Source organism: Caloenas nicobarica, chromosome 21 (genome assembly GCF_036013445.1).
Source record: "Caloenas nicobarica isolate bCalNic1 chromosome 21, bCalNic1.hap1, whole genome shotgun sequence".
Lineage (NCBI taxonomy): Eukaryota > Metazoa > Chordata > Aves > Columbiformes > Columbidae > Caloenas > Caloenas nicobarica.
The window spans coordinates 5,859,868-5,885,951 of NC_088265.1; the positions used below are offsets into that span (position 1 = coordinate 5,859,868).

General features: G+C 47.6%; 1 protein-coding gene across 1 annotated transcript; it reads right to left on the reverse strand.

The window, feature by feature from the left end:
• Positions 1-226: 226 nt before the first annotated feature.
• On the reverse strand, positions 227-21,505 carry ELK4 (ETS transcription factor ELK4). The gene is made up of 5 exons (XM_065649547.1): positions 21,417-21,505; positions 12,443-12,658; positions 10,097-11,014; positions 8,830-8,946; positions 227-7,984 (listed from the first exon to the last, which is right to left on the reverse strand). The coding sequence occupies exons 2-5, from the start codon at positions 12,647-12,649 to the stop codon at positions 7,886-7,888; spliced, it is 1,341 nt and encodes a 446-aa protein (XP_065505619.1). The 5' UTR covers positions 12,650-12,658; positions 21,417-21,505; the 3' UTR covers positions 227-7,885.
• Between the last annotated feature and the right edge of the window lie 4,579 nt (positions 21,506-26,084).

Below are 26,084 nucleotides of genomic sequence, written 5' to 3' on the forward strand. Positions count from 1 at the left end.
TAGATACAGAACGGAGCGGCGGACCCGAGGAAATGTGCACCAGAAGGGGATAAATACCTGGTGTGGCAAAAAAACAACGACGGTGCAGCGCTACAAAGCTGGGAATAACAACTGCATCTGCTGCGACTTTCCATTTCCTCTACTGAAAAAAAAAAAACCCCAAACAGTCAAAAGATCAGAAACTTTGTTAAAAATATTTATTTAAAAAAATACAATTGTTTTGCATGTCTGGTTGCACATAACTATTAACATATGATTGACTTGGATAATTTGCTACAATGCTTTTTTTAAAGCCAGCTTGCATTATACAAAGCAAATCCCTCTGTCAGTTCTTACATAAAATAGTTTTTCTTTAACTATTCCCACCCTATTTTTAAAAAAGATTGCAATACATTGATTTTTTTTTTTTTTTTTGCACAAAAATTGAAGCAATAGAAAAGTCACCTGATTTCTCAGGAAAGACCTTCATGATGTTTGAATAACAATTGCAAAACGCCGCTCTCGAAAAGCAGCGTTTGTTACTTTGAAGTGTCCTCCAAAGGAAGTTTTGCATCTTAGAACTTTGCCTCCCAATTGTATTCAAACCTGAAATATGTTCAGATAACTGCATATCCGCTATAAATTGATCAGACTTTTTTTTTTTTTCCCAATATATCAACATGCTGAAGGTCTTCCTCATATGTTATCTTGGAAGGTAAAATAAAAGCAAATTTAGTAACACTGAACAATTACTGAAAACTTTGGCTATTTATGTACTTGCATTACATACCAGCATTTTTTTTTTAGAACACAATGGCATTAAGATACTCTTATTATAAGGTATTATTTTCAATAAAAAGTTAAACTGAGAAGTTATTCCCTCCCAGGCAAGTTTCGCCAACTGTAACGAGAGCACCAAAGGGTCTGAGGTTACAGCTGGTTCTAAAACACCGTGTCTGGAAAAAGTCTCCAGTGTAGGAAGTTAAAACACTCACTACAACATTGTTTTGTCTCTTGACTTGGTATTATATTTATAGATACATATATATTTATTTTAAATGCAATTCTGTTCTGGAAAGAGTAACTGAAAATGTTCTCTCTGCTGCTTTCAATGTAATTTTTACCACGGATGGTTGTACTAAAATTACAGGAAAGTCCAATGGAATCCATTCCCGAGTTAAAGGGTGAGTTAAAGACAATGTCTGCTCCAAGCAGAGACGGCGGAGCTACCGTAATATTAAAAAACCACATTGCAGAGTCATCTTCCCCGTTTGCAAAGAACCCAGGTGAACCTAAAAATCCAGTTGAGGAGCAAAACACTAAAGGCATCAGAAAGTCACTTTCCAAAACAGACGCGCACCTTGAAAATAAACCCAACAACTGTCACGCGTCCCCGCAGCCGGGCAGGGTCAGTTCTCCAAAAAATCAACTTAAACTGTCCGGCCCTGGCTCCACCTGAGCCAAAAAGCTGCAAAGAGCAGATGCGCGGCGGGTGGAAGTCGGAGCGGCTGCAGCCAAGCCAAGGGATCCGCTCTGACCTGCAAACGGATCCTGCTTTACAAACGGATCTATTCTGATTTACAAGCATTTGCCACCAGCTCCCAGATTCTCTGAATTCCCCACTCGCTGGTAACCGATCCCTATTCAGAGCCATTCCAGCCCCAGTTTAATCCCAGCTGTCCCAATATACATCAGAGGAGACAACCACCACCCTGACCATACACGTTGCTAAAACTGCCCCGTTTATTCATCTCTATTATTAAGAATATACTTCTCAGCTATAAAAACAGAAGTGGGGGGGGGGGGGGAGATAAGCATTAAATGTGCTACTGTACTTATCACAAAACACTGTGACGTACATAAGGCCATCTGGTAACACTGCAACAGAATACAAACAAGATTTTTAAAAGGGAGTTTTAGAACACAACCTATTTTTTCATTTTTTTTTTTTTCAAACTACAATGAATAATCTCAACCCTGTTCACAGAGAATTAACGTTAAAACTAGTACATCATATATAGAAAACTCTGTGCAACTGAACAACAGCAGAACAAAAAGTCAACACAATTCTAGAAAGCGGGTTCAAAGCCTGAAGATTTAAGACATGCTAGCAAAAAAAAAAAAAAAAAATTTAAAAAATAAAATAAAAAATGAAACCCACAACACATCGAGGAGCCCGGAGCAAACGCGGGTATCGTGAGCGCCCCCCGGCACACAGCGGGAGCCACGCAGAGCCATCCTCAAAGCCTTCCTGTGCTCCAAAAACTATTAAAAATGAAAATAAACGATCAAAAATAGCTTCCAGTTCTGGGTACAGCACGGCAGGTGCTGCTCTGCCCCCTCCGTGTGCTGTTTGTTCAGCAGTTCGGCCTCTCCATCGACACACCCCCGCTTGCCAAAGGCTCCGAATTCCCCTTTACGCCCCCACCAAAAACCCAACTCTGAGATGAAAACCTTCCGCACCGTCTCACCAGAGAAGCGTCTGAAGTTAAAAAGGAGTCCAAACTTTTGTTCCACTCACATAAAACTGTTCAAAGACACGGTTAAGACACCTTTTTTTTTAGCAGATGCGGCTCCCGACGACGTCAAAGGTGCGCTGAGAAATAACCTTTGGCAACTGGTCCGTCCACACCCTCGGATGGTTTGAGTACTGAAAAAAAGCCAACAAAGCCCCCCAGAACCTCACCGGCTTGTGCAAAACATTGAAAAGTGGCAACTGCATAGCGCGGTATTTGCTTTTAAGTGTAATTTATACAAATCCGGAAGGCAGACCGAGCGCACGTGTGGACGCGCGTCCGCGCACACCGGGAGTTGTTCCGGTCTCTTAAACGATGCAGCCAAACCCCAAGTTTTCAGCTCTCAAAAGATGCTTTTTAGCAGATGGCCGGGACAGCTCCACAAAGGCGTCCACGACATTCTTTGCGAGGGGATGAGCAAAAATAAATTCCGGTCAGTTTTTACTTTTTTTTAGCAGAATAATTTAAACGAAGCGGACAGCTCGCTGTCCCAAAAGGGAACTACATCAGCACACGCGTTCAAGAAGAAACACCAGGCCCTGCCCAGCTTTCTTACCTCGCAGGTCGCTTTTATTTTGGTTTTTGTTCGGTTTTTTTGGCAAGGCACGGTTGCGGTCGGCAAAGCTGCATCCTCCAAAAAGAAGCGACAGCCTGCAGTGAACGTATTCTCCCGTGTCCAGATGTCGATCCAAGGCAGAGCCCTTGGCACCCACAGGACCCCGTAAAACAACCGTCGCTGCGGTTTATCTTTTAATCTCCATCTGACGGGCTCCGATTTCGGCAGATCAGCTCTAGCACGTCACGGATTCACCGCCGCTCAACGGCAACAGCCAAACGCTTCCACGTTGCGCAGATCTGCTCATGCTGTTCAGCCCAAACGGCAGCCAATTACTGTTTAATTAAATTCCAATCAAACCGTAAACATTCCTGTTTCGGCAAGACATCGTTAAAACATCTTGATTAGATCCTACGCAACGCAATTGCAATTCTAATGGATTTTCAGCTGATGCGCTGAGTGTAAGATGCTGTGGGGCTCGGGCTATTTGTCGCAATAATTTTGTGATGATTAAGACCAAATTAACCATCCATACCCACGACCTCAGAAGCCAGAAGGTTTCTTACTAAGGAATGAAACAGAACAAAATTGCTATGGACACCCAAAACTCAAACATCAAGTTTTAAAAATACCTGTCGACTTTGACAATGTTCCTTAACTACGGATGTAGTTTATTTTTTTCATAGCTGACGATACCAAGATAGCCTCTTGATACAACACTGAGATGCGTCTTGTAAACAAATATGCATTAAAAATGGAAGAGGTTACACGAGTACGTACAAAAATGCTATGGAACGGTAGCAAAAGGTAACGAAAAAAAAAAATAAACTAATAAACCATGGGGAGCCAACGCTGCCAGAACTGTAGGTTCTGACCTCAGCGCTGGAAAAAAATGCTACAGAAATGGATGGGAACTCTGCACCTGTGCTCACCTGAGAAACGGCATCTACGCGCTCGGCTCTTCCAGCCCGTCTCAACCTGCAGAAGTTCTCCCATGAAAGCCAAAGTCATGAGGGAATGGGACACTAACACGTTTTGAAAAGCTGCGTCGAGGAAGATCCGCACAGAAACAGCCTTCGCTGCGGTTAAAACGAACGCTACAAAAAATAAAACACCGAGGAGAATCTGTTTGCCAGAGATCTGAGGTTTGAAAACATCTCAGAGGGAGAAATTATTCCAAACAAGCCACTGAACAGCCAAAGCCTTTCGAATCATGACGCGCGCTCCGTTATACCAAAGATTCCGTGGATACTGAAGCCCTAAGGATGCTCTAAGTTCAAACAACGAGTTCTCAAATTCAAGGAATTTTATCACTTCCTGACCTATTGCAAAACGCAACTCGACGGTGCTAAAGGCAGTGCATAGGAATTACATTCAACTGACTTCTGAAACACGGATCTAGACTTAAACTGTTCAGAAAAAAAAAAAACCAAAACTAAACAAAAACCAACCCAAAACTTTCCTCCATCACCCTCTTTACCAGGATCACATGCTCTGAAAACAGGTACGAGTACGGTTCTACAGCCGGAGGGTATTATTAACACGTTCTGCTTCCCAGGGCTCGTTTCTGCCAGCGGAACGTGTTGCCAGCACCATCCCGACAGTTCGGGATCTCAAAAACCCAGACGCAGCACAAGCAGCAAGAGCTTTTCAGCTCCGCAGGGCTACAGTACAGCAGCGGGGACACGGAAAAGGGGTTTCCAGAGGCAAGACAGATGTTCGGCTTCCATGCTCATCCAGTCTAATTCTACCACCATCTAGGAATGAACCGATGCAAACATTATCAAGCATTCGACGATACCACGGCTACTTCGGCAACATGAATTGTACTAAAATGTTTCTGTAATGCTGCGCTATTATTTTTTTTAAACCGACAAAGTACTATTACCCATATTACTAACATGATAATTAAAAGAGAGCCTTTTAAACCCCCACCTTCCCTACGCTAAATTAAAACCAAAGAGCTGCAAACCGCTCCCGAATTGAGCCCGGGAAGGTCCCGGCAGCTCCGAGAAGTCGCGGCCGCACCGGGCTCCGTCCGGAATGTGATCCACAAACACTGGCAGTTCCCTACCTGTCAGGAAACGTACGCTTAACAAGGCAGCGTATATACAAGATAACATTGCCTTAAGTGAGCTGAAAGTCGTAATGGAGAGAAGAGGAGCGAGCGGCTCCCGTCCCACCTCCCCTCCCGACTTGCTTTCCCAACTGCCTCCTGAGATTCAAATCCCACCCGGGACTTTTGTTTTCCCAGGCAGGTGCTTAAGAAGGCAAAAAAACCCAACCATCTTCGCAGTGCTGAGAGGAAGCTGGATGTTACCCGACTGAAACCAACACGCACAGGCTGCGTTTTCGTATTAATTTTCTCTGCGGAAGGTATTCCTGAAAGCGAACGCGGATCTCATCCAGCAGCTCTGGCAGTGCAATTTTATGAAGCCGCTTGGAGAAGAGCACGAAACTCCGCCAAGCACAACCGACAAGTTATGTCAGCATTTGGTTCTCTTGCATACCTACGCTGAAAGTGATACAGTTTATGAAAAAATCAAGTGCACGTGTGCACATACACAACTTTTTCAACACAGAAACTTGGCTTTTTTTTCCATAGGGGACAAGGGAAGGGAAGCAATTAAATTGCAAGTCTTTAGTGCTCATTAATTATTTTTAAATTCTAATCCTAGTCTGCAATGTTGCTCTCAAGTCCACACACTCGGTGGGCATAAAATTGGCCGACCTAAAAAACCACCATTAAAAGTGCTGCTATTTATATATAGCTATATATATTTCCTAGAGCAGATTCCTGGGTCATCATGCAAACCAGAAAATTCCAGGTGCCTGCTCTTAATTACAACCTGCAGCTTTTCTTTCTGCATTTTAAAAAAAAAAAAAAAAAAAAGTCAATATTGCACATTGTCATTTTAAGAGCCACTGGCACAGGAACTTGATCCCACATCTGCTGATGTCTAAAACGCGAAGCACGATGATGCCTCCGACCTAACAAAACAGTTCCCCACAGGAGCTCACTCCCTGCTATAGCCACCAAAAAAAGGCATATTCTTTTCTCCCACCGGGCAGGGGACTTTCTGGATGAATAACGCTCAAAAAGCAACTCCATCGCACCCCCCCGCCCAGGGCGTCACGTCAGGAACACACCAAGTGGTTTACGTGTTTCAACGCTAGAATACAGAAAGATAACATTGCTACAGTAAATTAAGCCTCGGGTATTGTCGGAACGCTTTAAAGTGAATTCAGAGTCTGCAAAAGCGGCAAAAGGAAAACTCTGGAAAGCTCGAGTTCCCCAGTTATCCGTTAGACGGGTGCAATATATACAGCAGACACAGCCAGCTCCTCTTGCTGTAATGGTAACGATCTTCCTCTGCTCCTGAAAACTTTGAAGACAGCCAGTGAGGATGCGAAAAGAGATGGTCTCCATCTGTTTTCTAGTGGGGATTTTATGTTACACAGGAGCAATCAGAAGTTGCTGCCTGACATCGGACGCCCAAAGCAGAAGGAACAGCCCCCGGTGCCAGCGGACCACGACGTCCCGTCTCCGAGGAGAGACTCATTCTCTTCTTTCCTTCCTCGGTTCTCTTAAAAGGCCTCCTGAGGTTTAAAAACCCGACACCACAAAATTCATTTCGTCAGCGTTTCAAGCGGCTCTGGAAACTAACCTTGTATTAATCCACACACGCACACACGGCCACCGAGGAAAGCAAAGCAAACGCAAATTTACAGCGAGGCTGATACACCACGGTACCTCTCAGCTTAGCTGTATACACTGAGCCTAACTTATTTTGGATCTAAGTGCTTTATCAAATGAAAAAAAACAAAAAAAAGCAATAGATCTAAAGCAAAACTTGAGATAAGTGCTGGTAGAAAAGGAGCTTCTCCACTTCAACGGTGGGGAAAGAGCAGTAACGTTAAGTGTTCTCACCCACGGTTTGGGTCTGAAACTCCAGCATCAGGCAGCAACCTCACCAAATAAACACGCCCGCCAAAAAAACTCGTGGAAAATCCACCATCCCGCTCATCTTCTAGCAGCGAGATGACAGGCTCTGTGTCACAGGTCTCTGGCACAAGAAATGTTTGGACTTCAGCATTCAAACTTTCTGAGAACTCAAAGGAACTAATCCCACCGTTGGGTCGTCTCGCGTCGCACCCGCGGGAGGGCAGGGGAGCAGCCAACGCTGGCCGGGCCGCTCCTCCGAGGGGCTGCACCGTCAGGACACAACGCCACGCAAAAAATTGTCCGTATCTCCGGAACGCAACCATCGAATACTCCTTGAAAATTTCTCCCTGCAAAAAGACAAAGGTGTTTTTACAGCAGAAAAAAAGACGCGGGCTGTTTCGTCGCTGTGAAGTTTTCAAGCCGATGCGCACATCCCTTTTCCCAAGCATCTCCCGGAACGCCGGCTTCGATCGGGATTAGATTTCTTCTCGCCAAGCACGGGAAGCAGAAGAACAGAGGGGTTTTTTTTTTCCAAGAGTCACAGAGAAAAGACTTCTCTGACACCGTTCGCTGCAATCAGTGCAGACTCAGTTACTGCAACACCAACTGAAACTCCCTTTTTAACCATAGCAAAGTTCTTCCAAACCGAGGAGGGAAGAGAAGAGACTGGAGCTCCAGCTCCTATTAAGGCGTTTGCATATACATTCCCAACCTGGGTCTTCAAAAAAGGGAATTTTGCAAAAAAAGGCATTTTACTTGGGAATGGCAAAAACTATGATTGTTGATAATCTCTGTGGAATTATAAATTGCTCATTAAAAAACACGGTTAAATACAAGTGTCCTGTCTTTCCCTTGCTTGCCAGTATGTCCTGTCCATGAGTTCGTGTGCTATGTCTTCTGTAGATCAGGGGAAAACGGGCCAGGGGTGGAGGGTCCATCCAGTCCAGACAGAGTAAATGGGCCATGACTGTTCAGCACTGATGGAAACTAAGAGACAAAACAAAAATGATTAGTGAAGAGGCCATTTTAATTTACCGTTCCTCTCATATCTGTGCATGTAGGTGAAGAAAAAACCCACACACCACCACAACAAAGAAAAAAACCCAAACTTTCAAAAAAACCTCAGTGGCACCACCTATGTCCTAAACCAATAAATGACACTAACACAGGCTGTTGGGAAACCATGGTCTAAATTGTTCTTCAGTTAATTATCAGCTATTTATAGAGAAAAATGTCCAGTGCATTTTCAGACCTACTTGTTTATTCCCTGTCCTCCTGGTACATCAAAGCTACTTCCGTCATCTCCATGGAGATGACAGATATAAACCCAGAAGACAACTAGTTAAATTGTACTCGGACGACAGATGTGGTTATTCCAATTCCTAAGTGGAAGGTGAAGGAAAAGCATAAGCAATCACAGCTGAAGGATTATTTTTAAATACAGGGGACTTTTTTCCTTCTATATTAGTTAAATAAAAATATCTATTAAAAAACAGTGAAGCTGAGAGTTTGCAAACAACGGAAGGCAGCAGAACTAGAGATCATAAATAACTGTGCTATGTACTGCCACAGAGATTACGCAATCTTCTTTCTTACCGGTGCTGAGATTTAATTAAGGACTTTGAACAGAAGAGACTGTTAACAAGCGATTAAAACTACCAACGGGGCCACAAAACTCAGTTTCCAGGAAAATCTCAACCAGTAAAGTTACAGGGAGGTAAGTTTTACAGGAAGGGCAAACCTAAAAAAAATATGTCCATTTCTAACTACAGCACAGACTGCTGTTCGTTTAAAACTTTAATTAAATAAATTAAAGCGCTGCTCGAACTTACCTGAAAGAGCGTATTAGCACCTTGCAACCTTGCAGGACTGAGCGGAGCGACCGGGCTGAGCGTGCTCCAGAAGTGGATACTGGAGAGCAAGGGGCTGGGGGTCAGCAGGATGGGGGTCTGCAAAACACAGCGCGACACGTCAGCCGGGGAGCCCGCCCCGAGGAACTCGGACCTCGTGTATATCCAGCCACAACCACCTCAGCTCCCGCAGCGGGGTCCAAATTTCAGAACTCCCATCCCCTCTTTCCACCTCCTCTCCTGCCTCCAAACCACCCCCAGCAGCCGCCGCCATCCGGCTTCTCCCTCCCCCTGCTGAGATATTGGCCCTTTTTCCCCCCCCGCAGCTGCCAGATCCCGCTGGAACCCACGGCACGTCGGCTCCTCCGGCGATTAATTCAGCGTACAGCCCCTGCGAGCGGCTTCGGAAAAGGCGGTCCGGGAATTTAAAAAGAGCAGGCTGCGGGCGCACGAACGGTCTGGGCGACACCGACCATTCGAGCCACAACAAAAGACTTTTGTATCCACTTTCTAAATATCCCGAACGTTCCAGGTTCACCGGCCCAACACTTTGAATGGTGCCAAAAGAGCAACTGCACTTGATTATTTTTCCTGTCTTCAGCCATTTCGGTTTTCGATTCGCACTTTCCCTACAGTTTCATTCTAATTCCAATTTATTACAGGAAAGAGATTAAATACACACAGAACAATTTAAGAGCCTAGTTGGATTCAGTTCTCTTCCAAATTTTCCACGAGGCGTAAAAGCTTTCCTTTCCCACACAAAGATAACAACCAAACTAAGCAGCTGCTCTTAGTGCTTTTAAATCACAATACTCTGGTCTTAACTAAATGGCTACTGAATCAAGTAAAAGCAAACTGCTGAACAGACACCCCCGCCGTTCTCTATTTTTAAAGCATTTTCAGAATCAGCCTGAAGGATAAGGGCAGGGTCCAGGGGTTTTGAAATAATTCAATATCACCCTGGCAAGATTTTACCAAGGATCCTGCTGGTGCCGGTTTGGGTTTTGCCTCCACACGCTCAGGCTGCACAGCCGCGTAGCCCTGATGTACCACCTGGGCGCATTAATACTGACTGCGAATAGAGTTTCTGTTTTATAAGAAAAACGGGAGCGACATCCCGAGTTTCCGAACTCCAAAGACAATCTACTGAGCGTTCGTTTTCCGCTCGCCTCGCCTCACTGTTTTAAAATATAACATGAGCGCTACTGTTGCTAATAAAAACATAAATACAGGAAGGGAATTAGGTTACCTGAGAGAAAAGTGCTGGAGTAAGAGAAGCAGTTGGGAGAGACGGGCTGAGGATCCCCAGCGGACTTGGATCGCTGCCCGTGATGACGAGAGTCGGAGCCAACTCCAGCCCTTTGGGTTTTTTAGATCTGGAGAGGTGATTGGCAAATTCCTTCTCCAGCGCCGAGGAATCCTGCTCTTTGGGCTCTGGGGATTGAGGGTAGAGGCTCTGAACCTGCTCCAGCTGCTGAGACGCCACGGACTCGATGTCCGTGTCGATGTCCAGGTCGGGATTAGAGCTCAGGGGCGGCGACGGGGGCGTGGAGGGAACTTGCAGAGCGGGAGAAACGGAGGATACGGGGGGAGTCGGGGTGAAGCTGGTGGTTAAGTTGGGCAAAGGAGCTTCAGGGACAGTTAACTTGGGTAGAACGAGCGTCTCCAACGTCTGGAGAGTCTCTTCCGACCCCAGGGGGAGCGAGGACGCGGTGGAAACGGCCGAAGCCGTGGAAGCGGCAGAAACCGCCGCCGTGGTAGAGACCAGGGGGACAGAGGAAGGCTTTTTGGAGGGCATGGTGACAAACTTGATGACGGAGGGCGTTGGGTCCTGAGCAGGTTTCTTCTCGGTCATTTTCTCGGCTGGATTCTCGATCTTGATGGACCTGAAGAGTTTGACGCTGGAAGAGTTGAGGGAGTTGAGAGTAAAAGAGGAGTACAGGCCTGAGTGGATGTAGTCGTTGCGGCTGGAGGATTTAGCACACGACTGCGACTTCTCCTTCCCGTAGTTTTCCACGTCCTTCGCAGCACTGCTAACTTCTGCAAAACCAGTCATTTCGGGGTCTCCTTCTATACGGCCCACGACAAGGGGATCCATATTTAAAATCTCCGGGTAAGAAACAAACTTGTACACAAACTTCTTACCGTTCACTTTTTTAATGATATTCTGTGGGTAAGAAGACATATATATGTTTAGACCTTCTTCAGATTAATTTTCTTCCTACAAACCCTGCCTAAAATAGACCAAAGAATCAGATAGTCTGTAATCTTTCATCAAAAATTGTTTCTTTTTTTAAAAAAAAACACACTGCATTCTTGCAATTTAGTTATCCTCCTGAAGTATAATTTCCAGAGCTCACAGACGAAACACTAGAACAGGTGAGCTTAACCTGACATTAAACATGCTAACGACAGCCTTGAAACCGCCAAGCAAATCTGTTTAACAGATTTTAAAAGACCCGCTAAGAAACAAAAAATACCCATTATCGCCACCAAAGGTCACTGACCTGGTACAGTAAGTGTAGTCGAACAGGAGAACCCGCACAATTAAACCCTACGGGTTTGCAGAACTGAGACCTGACACTTCAAATCAAACCACCTTTACTCTTAATAAGATTATAATAAAATAAATAGCTGAACTAGTCAGCAGAACGTAGGGTAATCAGCTATTTCAATACCACAAAATAGCATCTGTCAAACTTGTTTTGCTCCCCAGTGAAATGCCACACACAATTTGGACCTAGGCAGATTCTTATTTGTCATACGATTATTATTACTGAGATCTCCCAGTGCAAAATCAGATTTGTGCTACCCAGTAATAAACCCCAAGCAACACACAACGCCTGCTACAAACTGACAGGTTCCTCAGAAACCGTGTTTTATTTTTTCTCTCGTACAACCCCACAATAACAGTTGTGGGATAAATGGCTCATTGAAAGGAAGGTACGACTCCCCCACTCTGGTTCTGCTTCAGCTTTTTGACACTACCTGTACACCGATGAAGGGCCCTCACAAGTTATTAAAAGAAATCAGCTCAACCAGAGAAGCATCTTACTCTGTTGGACTAAACTCGCTGACAACATTAGAGGTGCAATTCTGAATACATGGAGAAAAACAAAAATACTATGGGCCACTTTACTGAAAAATTCTTATTTTGACAGCCCCTTCATAGAGAAAATTGCAGAAAAGATCTCAAGGTGGTGCAATATTCACCATCTCAATTATCATCATCATCATTCTGTTGCTTAAACCGGAGTGTCAAGGATTTTAACCCTTGCGAGGGCACCTATTTTTGGAGAAGGGATTAGTATTGAAAGGCAGATTCGTATCAGCCGAGACATAGAGCAAAGGAGATAATATTTTGCACAAAGCTATCTAGTACCTTATAAAATAACCAGTGGGGAAGAAACGCAGCACAATGATAAATGAAAAGCAAAAAAACAACCTATAAACATGAACTAGTACACCTTACTTAAGTCTGCGACACAGAATTGACACCTATCCCCTTGAAGAGAATGAAAAAGGAAACAAAGCTCATTAGGCAGAAGCTGGTAAGATGGATCGAGCTTCGAGGTGGATTTACGGACTCTGTTACCTTCACGTAATAGTATCGGAGAGCACGGCTGAGTTTATCGTAGTTCATACTGGGCTTGTTCTTGCGGATTCCCCACAGTCTGGCCACCTCCTCTGCCTGCAGCAGCTTGAACTCCCCGTCGTTGGAGGTCCAGCAGATGATGTTCTTGTTCTGAGGCTCCTGGAGGAGCTGGAGGAGGAACTGCCACAGGGTGATAGCACTGTCCATAGCAGTAAGCTGAAATTCAGAAAGGTGAGAGGCAAGAGATTAGGAACAGTGCATTTTCTTCGTCTCCCTACGAGGGGGTAATGGAGCAGAGATGTTCTTTCCAACGCCAGCGAGAGTAAAAATTATTAGTCACCAGCCGTGAAAGATGTTCCCTGCAGAACGGAGGGGCTGAGAGCCAAGTGCTGTCGTCTCCTCCCACATGTCAGTACTTTTCACATGGGTTAAATTTAGCCTCATTTAACTAAATCAGGTCACTTTGGGTAAGTTGCAATGAGTCACTGTCCAAAAAAGATGTTTCTAAGTTGTTCCACGTTCACCCACTCTGACTTGTGCTGCTTTGTGAGCAACAGCTCAGGTGCACCCAGGTAAAAATCCAACCACCTCCTCCTTTCCTCACCCGCCTCCAGCCTCGGGACCGCTAAGAACACAGAGCCCATCGAGTAACCGCTGAAGCGACGTGAAGGTGCCAGCGCAGAGTTACTCGGTTTTCCTTCAGTTCACATTTCTACCCCTCTCTGTGAGCAGCCAACCCCTCTCAAATCTCCTTTCTTCTCCACACATCATCCCTGGCTCTCCTAAGAGAGCAAACATGAAAGTAAATAAAACCATTTCGGATGCTGCTTTTGCTTTTCTCTCGATTCCTACCATGTCTTACCTAGATCAGTCACTTAGGCTGAGGCTTTCTAGGACTAGTATCTGGCAGTTGATTTGTGCACTTCCAGGGTGGTTTTCTTGCACTGACGCTGTCAATATATAAATTCAGCAAAGACAGACAAGGCAGCAGAGATGACGTTGCTCCTTGTCCACATCTGACTACGCAAAACAATACTGCCGGATATTGCTAAGCCGAACACTAATAATCCTGTCTGCACAAAAGAAGTATAAGATATGTTGTGAATTAAACCAGATTAAATTATATCAATTCAGTATCTCATATAGATTCCCTTATTCCAGAACAGAACAGCTTCTATTAACGCAGCTAAAACTTCTTCCAATGAAAGAAAAACAAACCCAGCCGCTCTGGAATAAGAACCATCACAATGAATTACAGTAAAAATGTTTTGGTTTGTGTAACTGCTCGGTATTTTTTTCCCCCCAGACAGTTAAACCACAATAAAGACAAACCTAAAAAGTACAGGGGTTTCCATCTGAGTGAATCTGCAGCCCCAGCAACCAAATAAAATCCACAAGCAGAAGCTCCAAAACAAAGGCATCGAGTCCAACTTGGGCAAGCAGAACCCACACCCATGTTGTTTGAAGCCCACGTACACACGGGGATAAGTTTAAGATTCAGCCAGGACTGCCAGTTCATCTTTGTTCCCAAAGCCTTTTATTCCAATCTCATTACTGCCCAGCGCTTATCCAGCCCTATATAAGGAAGAGAACGGTCTACATGTCAGAGCTTCAGAATTCACTCAGCCCTGTAAAAGAATTACTGCTGACAGTTTACACAGGACTACGCATTCTTATTTAAATAAGGTGCCCTAGGGCAGGTACTTTTTTGGGCAGAGCTCATTGCATTTAACCTATTTTTCAGAATCCCTGCCTAATGGCGCACTGACGCGACTACGCAGGGATGCTCCATTGATCAAGCCGGTTAAATTGCCGCAATTACAAGGAACAATCTCAAAATGAAGGACACCCACACCACCTTGTTATGCTGGCCTAAGGTGCTTTCCTCGTTAATTACTGCGTGCATACAACTCCGTGCTTGCCCAAATTAATTGCTCGGCACTCTAAGAAAATACCAGCTGCTGAACGCTGTGCTTGGAGACGCTCCCCGCGCCGCGAACCGTACGGGACTCGGAGCCCAGCAACCACGTTAGAACACTCCCAGGCCTTCTCCTCCGACTTTTATTTGCATTTTACCCGTATCGTCTCATATCTGAGGCATCGCGGAGCACCGTTATCCTGTCGCGATGATGCACAGGGCGTTGCGGAGACAGAAGGACTCGATTCCACCCTGCTGCAGAGCTGTCAATACCAGCGATACGTGTTAACGGAGAAAGAGCAAGAAAACGAAGCTGAGTGATTATTCCCACGCTACATTTATCTCCAGTGCTTTCAAAACCCACAAGCAGCTCCGCGCCAAGTAGCGCCGACTGATGCAACGGGAGGAATCGCGTAGAAACGCGCTTAGCAGCAGAATCTCAGAGCGGCAAAGGCTTTTTTTTTTTTCCCCTCTTCGTAACAATCCGTGCAGATTTCATCCCAGAATTTAAATGCTGTTATTTCATTGGGTTGCTTCCCTTTATTAAGATGCACCTTGCCGTTATTCTCAGAGCTCACTAGCGTTACCAGCCAAGCGTTATTTCCCAGGTCAGGGCTGGTTTTGAATAGAGTTGGAGACGTACGACGCTGACAGACCAGCACAAAGTTCAGCAATACAGAGTACGCACGGAGAGACGAAATGATGGAGATACAATTTTGGTTTTTTTAAAAAAAACCCCACCTTTTCCAGTGATGAGCTACATCGTTCTGAGGAGCATTGACCAAAATAGAGTTCACGCTGCCTAAATCCCAAATACTGCAGCTTTCTGGCTGAACAGACCGAGCTGGAGCATCCGATTGATCAAGTTACTACTGATGGTTCAGGCATTTACGGGCTTCAGGGTTGTCATGATTCCATCCATCGCTTGAAGTACATTGCACATCTTCAGCACCCTTTACTTTAACAAGTCTTAGTTATACACTTTAATAAGAGTGTGCAGAGGTTTTATTTATTCCATGCCTATCATAGAACACCTTGGAATTGTTAATGGATAGATTATAGAGCGTATGAGAGAATGAATGTCCCTCTTTATTTAACACTAATTGCACACCATCTACAGGAAACAATGGAGAGGTACCTCAATGGAACTGGGAGCAGGGAGGTTTTTCTGAAGATTATAGACAAACAAAGGGAAGGCCAGAAAATAACCCTCAAATTGGTCAAATCAATGAGATCACAGGTGGATCTTGCCCCTTCCGAGTCCAGGAGTAAGCTGGAACTGGGAAAGGATAACATGCGTACAGGATACAACGTTGTATTATGAATCAAAACATCTCATTTAACTTTTTTATTAAAGCTGCTTTGATACAGCATAAGAACACATCAAAGAACCGCTGCTTCTTCAGGAAAAAGCAGAAGAAAAGAAAAACATCACACGAGATGCAAAATCAAAACGAGTACAGGTGAGATGAGTATTTCTCTTTGTTTAAGAATCAACTAAGATGTTAAAAAGGTTCTTCCTTCTGCAGCACCTGGGGCAGAAGGCGCCTGACGCCCTACATGGGCCTTTCCAGCAGTTCAAGCTCCTTGTGCCATCCACATTTTGCAGAACATCTTCCTTTTGTCCTTTTTATTCAGACACACAGCAAAGCCCACGCTCTCCAGAGATGTTACGGGCTCATTAGTTAAACTAAAGCAATCAGGATAAGGACAAGAACCCCCTGTCCCACTCCATGCTAACAGCAGGGAGATGTTCCTCCTCTCGTGATTTGTAAACAGCATTTCCACTTCTTTCAAAACTGTGTCTCATTTCATGAAAAGGCATCCATCTCCCAGCGCGGCTTCCCGTCAGCAGAAAAAGCCCCGCGGTTTGATTGCGTTTTCTTCAAGATGAATACACCAATAATTACGCCACTGCAAACCGTCTTTTTGCCCAAGGTTGTTTTCCTTCTAAGAGTCTACGGAGAAAGGTGGTGGTCTGATTTGAAAAGACAAACGAGGGAATGGGGCAGAGAAGCAACGCTGCTGCTGCTGACAACAGTCTTCCCACTTCTGCACCATCTGAGCACGAGGAAAAAATAGCCGCTAGAGGCAGAGGGCAGTTATACTTTGTAATGAGTACGCTAAAATAGAGCACTATTATTGTCTTGAGATCTTCTCTGACGCCTACAGATGACCCTTGAAGTCGACTGAGGAGCTGACAGCATTTGGCCGCAGTTATCTAAACACGAGCGCTGCAAGCTCGAGCTTTCTCCTGCTGCTGCAGCTTTGTTTGAGGTTCCTGGAGCTTTGTTTGAGGCCTTGACTCGACAAAGCCTCGAGTTTACAAAAAAAAAAAAAAAAAAAAAGCGCCAGGACGTGAGATATGCATCTTTTCCGGTGACTTCTACTCGTGCATCTGCGCCCCGACGTGCTCCACGATCCATTTGATGACAGAGCCCCGGGGCTCCGCGTCTCCTGCGGATGCGGGTGCGCAACGACGGGTGGCACAGCAGGCGGAGGAACCGCTCGGGAAGCGGCACATGGAACGTCCCCCGTGGCCAACAGCTATACTGACCACCGCAAAACAACCTCAGGCGTTCGTCCCTTGGTGCTCGGAGGGGAGGGACACGTTGCGATGCTCCGGCACGACCTAATCCCCTGGCTTCAAAGAGTCATAGAATCATTTCAGTTGGAAGAGACCCTCAGGATCATCGAGTCCAACCATAACCCAACTCGGGCACTAACCCATATCCCTGAGAACCTCGTCTAAAAGCCTTTTAAACCCCTCCAGGGATGGTGACTCCACTACTGTCATGGGCAGCCTGTTCCAATGCCCCACAGCCCTTTTCAGGAAGAATTTTTTTCCTCGTATCCAACCTCAACCTCCCCTGGCGCAACTTGAGGCCGTTTCCTCTGGTCCTGGCGCTTGTTCCTGGGGAGCAGAGCCCGACCCCCCCTGGCTCCAAGCTCCTTTCAGGCAGGTCAGAGATCAGAAGGTCTCCCCTCAGCTCCTGTTCTCCAGCTGAACCCCCAGCTCCCTCAGCCGCTCCCATCACACTTGTGCTCCAGCCCCTCACCAGCCCCGTTCCCTTCTCTCAACTCGCTCCAGCACCTCAATGTCCTTCTTATGATGAGGAGCCCCAAACCGAACACAGCATTCGAGGTTTGGCCTCACCAGTGCCCAGCACAGTGGCACGATCACTTCTCTAGTTCTGCTGGCCACGCTATTCCTGACACAAGCCAGGATGCTGGTGGCCTCTTTGGCCACCTGGGCACACGTCGAGGTCTTGCGGCAGATTTTCTGCGCTTGGAGTCGACGCTGAGAACAGTGCGAGGCATCTTTCGCCTGCATTTGTTCCAACAGCCTCTCAGAAGCATCTGCAGCCTGATGACTCCTCCAGACGGACCGAATAAAGCCGGCAGGTCTACCGAACCCACACGGGATGAGGCAGAGGAAAGGAAGGATGTCACACAGATGTTACACAGCGAGGACAAAGTCAAGTAACTGGCACCGTTACAGCTGTTGAGGTATTTACACAGAAGTAACACCTCAAAAGACGACTTTGGAAGCAGCACAGAACGGAGGTAAACGCACAGGGTGACACCAAAACCGCTGCTCACATCGCAAACACTTCTGTTAAAAAGAAAAAAGAGAGGAAAAAAAAAAAAAAGAAACAAAAAAGGCAGCAACGGTAATTTGGAGACGGTCTTGGGGATCTCACAGTCAATGGCACAAGCCAGACGTTCAGCAGGCGAGCAAATCAAGTCTTTAACGAGCAAATCGAGTCTTCACACAGCTGCAGGAAAGCCGGGCTCGCTGTGCACACAGCACACGAGCGCTCCGCACACACGCAAAGCGGGACTGGTAAGACCCGACTATTCCCATGGTTCGGGACGGCCACGGTGCGTGAACAGCAGGAATTTGTAGACAATAACTCCGGCTACGTTGTGCAATATTCCTGCAGACACAAGGCCCCGACGGTCATTCCAGGAAAATAAACAACAGAATAACTTTGGTTGAAGGAGATTTTTGGAGGTCACGGGCCCAACTCCTTGTTCAAAACAGGGTTGACTTCCAAGTTAAATCAGGTTGTTCAGTGTCTTTGTTTAAATAAATAAATGGCTGCCTTATTCCTTTTATTTTAGTAAAGGGATAGGAGCTTTTTAACACCCTAATGAAGTATCTAATTAAGTGGTTATCAACACACAACCAAGCAACAATTTCCTCAGCACAGCACTTCAAACACCCCACTACCAATAAACCGTTCATAAAATATTTTCAAGCCCCTGGGACAATGATTCACCTGAACTGGTTCTTTTAGGATGTTATCAATTTTGATGCGTTTTAGAAAGAGCCGGCTGCCCAACACATCCAAAAAAAAAATCAAAAAACCAGCCTCTTCAGGGTGTTAATATCCAAATATTGACACACTCGGATGTGGTGGGAAGTGCATAAGGGTATTTAGTCCTTTTCCAGAACACACAGAGCATTGTAAAGTACTTTAGCTGCTCCTGTCACTGTCACTTGTTTTGTTTGCTTACTTCCCAAAGACAGGTGAATTACCAGTTAAAAGCCTGTTAGATTTGTAGACTAAAGTTACTGTTTACAAGAAATTAAACTAGAGATGCAGACTTCCACATCCGCGAGACCACCGTTAAAAAAAATTCCAAGTAGTAATCCAGCTATACCTTCTCTAATAAATACTAAAATCGGGCAAGAATAAGAAAAAAAACCCACCCTAGACTCCAACAAATTCTTGTCTTCCCCTTGGCTCTGGCATTCCCTGCACCGTTGTTTGCAAAGCAGCCAGGAAAATCGGTTTGTTCTGAAAGAGAAGCCGAGGTTCGCGGGGCAGGAAGCTCCTGGGAAGGAAATGCTGGCGGATGTCCTCACGATAAGAGCCGCTCCGGAGTTTTCATTGCCTAATCCCACTCCAAGTTCGATGGTTGTATTTAATTAAAGCAAACGTTGCAATAAATGTTGGGTTCTTGGCTCAAAAATTAAGATACTTTCCATGAAATTAAGGTGTAAGCAAATATTTGGGGGTTCAAGAACAATCTGCTTCAGCTGCTTAACTCTGAGAAAAGGGTATTTCCTTTTCTAAGTAGTTTCTAGTGTTCTCCACCTTTCAGATGCCCAAGAAAACCGTCCTGCACTAGTAAAAAGGCAACAGAAAACAAGTCACGAGGGAGAACAGCGGCATCAGGATTCCCACCGTACTTATGGCTGAAGACTCGAGTTGGCTGAAGTCGATGAGCTTTTTGTTTGGTTTAAATCTTGACGCGGTGACAGTGGCACCCGCTTCGTTATCTAATACGGTTTTGACTAGTGACCCCGAGACTTAAAAATGTTTTAACTTGTTTGAACACGGCCAACGAGGGCACTTGAAAGCACGGTCCGTGTTCTCCTCCAGCTCCTGCCGTCGCTCTGATCCTCCACCCTTGGCCAACGACGACCGACATCCCAGCGTGGCCGTTTTCTGGGCAGCAGACGGCATTTCGCCGCTTTACCGCGCTTGGATGAAGAGTTTCCCCTTTTCTACCTCTCCTTTTAGTATGATAAGAGACCAAAAAGAACACGGGAAGGTTTAGGACAAACAGAGAGAATGGTAAACTTGAAATATGAAATGCCTTTGAGCAGTTCCTCGGTTGGTTTCTGACACTGATGCGATTGTTTCCCAGTAAGCCGTGAAAATACTGATTTCCATGGAAGCTCCTCTCCAAGTAGATCACGTTTGCTTCCTCCATATGTGCCACCACAATGGGTCCAGGAGAATGTTTACTGACAACAGATTAAATTAGCTCCAAAAGGCAAAATGCTGAAAGTAAAAGCTTCCTTGTCCAAGAGTCAGGGGTCAGATCTCCGCATCACGCTACAGAGTGAACCCCAATCAAGAGGTTAAACGTTTTACGTTGATCCTAACTTCATTACGAAAAGGAAGTCTCATTTTGGATGGAAAAGGTTTCCTTTAATAATGTTTATAATACACTCAGCCTGGTTGCTATGACGATGGAACAACTATTCTCCACAAACAGGCGCTAAGACCCTAAAAATAAACAGGCCGACAGAAAAAAAAAAAAATCACGAACACGCAGCTTTGTCAGGCAGGCGGTGCCGGGTGCAGGGATGGGGTTTGTTCCCGATGTGATGAAGATAAAGAAACGCTCGTGACTAAATTCTGCACCCACCGAGCAGAGCACTCGCCTACAAAGCGATTCCTCTATTTCTCAGGAGCTACCACTTGAAAACAGCACCACCAAAGCCAGAACTCTTTGGTCAGCAGCACAACGGGGATTATTAGAAGTTTTTCTGTGAAAACAAGGCTTGTGGAAGCAATACGCAGGAACACGTATATACGTGCGTGTGTATGTGTGTATATATGCATGCAAAATAATAAAAGCATAACAGCATGTATTTGCATACTTTCTCCATGGGCTCACTTATTGATGTGGGTAGGAATCCACCCATTTCACACAGAGTACACAAGGATTAAAAAAAAAAAAAAAAAATTAGCAGCAGCCGGGAATTAAAAGAAAAAAAATATTAAAAAAAAAAAAAAAAGAAAAGAAAAGAAAGAAAACAAGCACTTGATCCCAGTCTCTGGCCCTAACCTCACAGCAGCAGGGGGAGGAAAGTCAGTGGGGACCGAACGGGAACAGCGCGACGGAAACGGGTCCGGACACGGGCCGGGGGGTCCCGGGGCCGCCCCCTCCCCCGGCCCGGGAGAAGCGGCTCCAGCGGCGGCACCGGGGCTCCCCCAGCCCCCAGCCCCGGCCGCGCTGCCGCCCTTCAGAACCGCCGCTTTCGCTTCGCGGCTCCTCCACCGCACACAGACCGAGCCCCTCCGGCAGCGGGCGGTCCCCGCCGCCCCGGCCCGGCCCCTCCGCCAAGCGCAGCCCCCGGGGCGGCCGCTTCCCGGAGATGCCCCCCGGCCGCGGCCCCCGCAGACACCGGCTCCCCCCGCCCGGGGCCCCTCAACCCCCGCACGGTGCCGCCGCCTCCGCTCCCTCCCCCGCGCAGCACGGAGCCCGTTCGCTCCCGGCCCCGGAGCCGCCCCCCGCCCCGCCACTCACCGAGGAGGAGCCCCGCCGGTCCCCGGGCGTCGCGGTCCCGTCGCGGCGGGCAGGTGCTGGGAGCGGCTCCCCCGCCGCCCTTCATGGCCGGGCGCCCCCCCGGCGGGCCGGGCGCCGGGCCCCCATCCCGGGCGGGAGGAGCCGGGCGAGCAGCGAAGGGCAGCGGCGCGGAGGCGGCGGCGGGCGGGGGGATGGGGAGCGCCAGCGCCTCCGCCGCGGAGCCTCCGCGGCCGCCGTACCCCACACTTCCGCCCACGGCCACGCAGGGGCGCGGGGCGCTCACGCACGCCGGCGAATCCCCGCCCGGAGCGGGGGCGGCAGCGACCAATGGGAGAGCGCTGCCCGCCCACGGCTCGCAAAGCCCGCTGGGGAGTGTAGTCCGCGGGGCCCTAGCGCCCGCCCGCAGCCATGTGCCCGCGGCCCGGCCCGGCCCCGCCGGCAGCGGCACCGGAGCCGTTTGCGTGGCGTGTCACGAATAACGCGGGACTCCCCGGGGGATGGGGGTTGCAGGGGTGTGTGCACCGGCACGGCCCCCCCGCCACCGCAAGGCACGGGCCAGGTCGCGGCAAGGGACGGGGCTGAGGCTGGAGCGAGCCGCAGAACATTAAAATGTTTTTTTAAAAAAATAAATAAAAAGCGAAGTCCTGCAAAACCGGGGAGGTATGAGCTGAAGGAGTAAAGGGCCAGGGCTCACTGGAAGAGGGGACAACCCAACGTTGTTATACACCAGGCGTAGCTCACGGCTTTTTCCTATTCTGATAAACCTGCACATAAAAATGTCACTTCCCAGCAGAAAGGCACGACCCTGCGCTTGTGTCCTCCCCGGGAACAGGGGGGCACCAGCCCCACAAACCCCCCCAGCTGCGTTCCCCACAGAGGGCACCTGGATACGGATGTTCTGGGCTGCTGGACCTCCGCAGGGTTCACCCCATCCCCGCACGCCGCTGGCAAAGGGGCGATGCCATCGCGAGCCAGGGCTCGCTGCGCACACAGCAGGAGCCTTAATCACCCCGAAGCTCGTTAAAGCCACCCATGGCCACGCTGGAGTCCCCAGCAAACTGCTCTTCCATGGCCAGGGACTGGTTATCACCAAGGCGCGCTGCCTTGGCTGACAGATGAGCAGCCGCAGTCCGGAGGTACCTACTAAACAACGCACTTTTCACACCAGTTTGAGAGCAGTTGGTGAAGTGCCAAGAAGGCAGCGCTCTCCCCGCTCCCTCCCATGAGCGAACCCCTCTGGCCGCCTCGCCGTTGGGCTCCCACCCGTTGGCAGAAATAGAAACTCAGCAGCACTTCAGCGCCCAACGCCACACATGCCAAAACACGCAGCTTTCTGCCTCCCAGACACGCCGGGAAAAGGTTGGCGGCGTTAGCACAGAGTCTTCTGCACCCGTTCCCCCAGTTGCCTTCTCGCAAACGCGAGTCCTGCTCCATACACAGGCGCCGCACAGCCAGGTATTAATTCATTTTTGTTTGGGTTGTACCATCATCCCCCAAACACACAAGTTGCGGCTCAGAGCCCAGTTAAGCCCGAGCAGCTCCAGCTGCAAATAATGCTGGTTCTACAAGGCAAATTCCACCCCATTACTAGGTCATCTCCTTCAGCTGGTCCCATTTCATGGGGCCAAATGAAGTGAAAGGAGGTTTGTAAACTCAGGAGCAAGAGAAAGGAACATGACGCTGTATTTCACAATACCTTTAAAAATAACCCTTTAGCAGCACTTACTGCACAGTCACAGGGGATCAGAAGGGAGATAAAAGCAGAGAAAGTGAGGAGCTTAGGGAATCGAGGTGTCTTTTAACTATAGGGAAAAAGTAGAACGTTTTTCCCCAAATCATGCTTTCTCTCATGGGGAGAAAGGAAGTTTTTAACCATGCTGACCATTATTTATTTACAGAAGTTAACCGCCACATTCTAAAATAAAACTAAGAAATGATTTCCATTTTTTCCCACCTCCACTTTCAATTAAAAGGACAAAAAAGCATGAGAGAGCCTAGGCAGGCAGAAGAAAAAAAGAAAAAGCGAAGGAAAAAGGACAAGCTCGCTCAACAGATGTTCTCAGGAAGCTGAATGTTTGATCTCTAAAGCTTCAGTTACCAGCATTAGCATCTCATACCCCAACTCATAAGATCCTTGGGGGTAAGTGGGCATGAGTGCTCATTTGCCTACAAGAACTAGATGGTGCTAGTTATCAACCCGACACGTTTCATGGCAGAAAGCGTGCTGTCAGAGCATCTTCGCACCCTGGTCACAGCCCAGCCTTTGGCACCCAGGTGAGCCCCGTCCTCGCCGAGATGTCCCAGTGTCCCGGGATGCGGTGACTCTCGCCGATGCGAGAAGTCATCGCTTCGCAGAAGTCCTGGAGGCACCGCAGGATGCGCATGGGGTATTTACAAGGCCCACAAATACCAGCTAAAGCTAAAAGGAGCACCTTGAAGATGGAGAAGTAACTCAGTTCCCATCCTCCTGTGCCCTTCACACCCAAGCCACCACCAATCTCGTATTTCTCAGACACAACAAAAAGCCTTTTTGCACCCAATTCTCCAAAGTTTCCTTCACAGAAAGCAGCTCTGCCTCTGCTTTGGTGTCTGCCAATTCTCTCCAAAAGCCCCAGATCTGCGCTGGCTTCAAACCCTTGTTACTTCTGAGTGCACGAACACTACAGCCCCATCTCCAGGACCGGGCAATCTGCACGCTGAGGGCAGAGAAGAGCGGGAGAGGACGTTCAGCATCCTACAGCGGACGCGGGGCGGCTAATCCAGCCCACGAGCCTCCATCTCCGCCCCCCCAGGAGATATTTGACTGGGACCAGTGCAAGGCTCAGCAGCAGCCAGTTCACCGCTGAAGGAAACGCTCCCGAGTTAAATACTTTGCTGAGCAGGACGTGCGATGCCCGGGTCATACAACAGTTAAAGACACACTCAATATTTCATTTCAGGAAAAAGCAGAATTACCCAGTTACACAAAAACTTCACAACACAGCGAGGAACTAGATCGAGCGGGAGAAAGGCTGCTTTTTTTTTCTCTCCATTGCCTCACATAGGCTCGGAGGTGGTTTCAGGTGCTTATGAAAGTTAAGCCCTAAAGCTGCGCATCAGAGGATTTCTGGTTATCGCACAACGCTGCCAAACTAGTTTCCACTGTGTTATCTCCACAGCCCTTCTCCTACTAAAAGCACAATTACCCTTTGTGAAGTTGCCACATCCTGAATAAAATTCCTGGACACGACTCCAAAAAAAACCTCCCCCAGCCTGGCCCAACAGCACCGTCATGGCTGGGAACAACAGGGACCATCGTGGCCATTTAAATGACACTTAAAATTTCATTTCCGAGCCTGTCTGTGCAAACAAGCCAAGGTCTGAAATAGAAGAGGTGAGAATCAGACTGCAGCGCGCTCAGTTCTTTCAGCAAGGAGCTGTGGAACTGCAGTTGGGGAGAAATTGGTGTAATTTGCAGAGAAAAGCCAAAGTTTCCAAAAGCAAACACAGAGCCATGGATGTCAGATCACACATCTGATTTCCTCCCCTCCCACCACGTACTTTCTAAGCCAAAAAAGGCTTTATCTGGGTGGATTTTCCAGGGAAGGATAAGCCATTCCTGTACCACTGCCCGGTCCCTGGATCAAACAGCAAGGAACGGCACAGCTGACCAGATACCGTCACCTCTGTCCCCTCCAGCCAGGGAATTTACCGCATCAGCTAGAAACCTTCCCCCAGCTCAGACAAAACATCAGAAAGCAAAGGGTTTTACCTGCACGGGCTGTGGAGAGCGGCTCCTAGGAAAGGTGCATCCCTGCAAACAACCTGTTCGAAGCCCATGCTAAAAAACAAGCACCCTCTTTGGATCGCCAAGCCCCACAGAGCAAGCAACAAACAAAATCCAGTTGCTCGTTAGCCTTATTCCTACCCAGAGATGTTCTCCCCTGCTCCAGCCTCCCTGCAAATGGACTTGTGCCTACGTAGAAAGCTGATTAGAAAGCAGCCAGTCATCTGGCATGGCCAGCTGTTTTAATTTAGCTCTTTTGTTCATTAAGCTTCGCTGTGCTCTTAACCCAACTGTTCCCAGGGCCTGCATCAGGTGTGAGCTATTGCATCAGCTGCAGCACAAGGCCATGATAAACTTCACTTCTCGGCAAGAAAACATTGCATTTTGTGCTCAGCCGTGGCTCCGGAAGAGCTTGAACCATGTCCTAGGACAAATACAAATTGACAAGGGGCTCCTATCCCTTTTCTTTCCAGCTTCAAGTCCAAAAAGTGCTGCCGGGCGCCCCGTGGGTTAGCGCTGTGCTGATAGAGCTGCAAACCTTCTCTGCCTGTTTCCCACCACCAGCTCCCACCTTTTGGGAGGATCTGGCCCATCTGGTGGCAAACTGGCCAGGCAGGGGAGGAAAACTCAGCCGACCCTCTTTGTTCCTGCAAATGTTTGCCCGTTTTCCAGCCTGTGCGGTCTTGTGCCCACCAAAGTCCTTCCCTGTTCTTCTGAGAAAACTCAAGGCTCCAGTTTGCCCCCTGCCCCAAACCAACTTCTACTGTGTAACTCCCAGGGAGAAATAGAAACTACGCCAAGAGTTGCATTTGCCTCAAATAAAACTGGGCTCTTGGAAGGGAGAATCGTTATTTAAAACTCAGTTCTGATATTATTGGGACCAAAAAAAAAAAACCACCAAA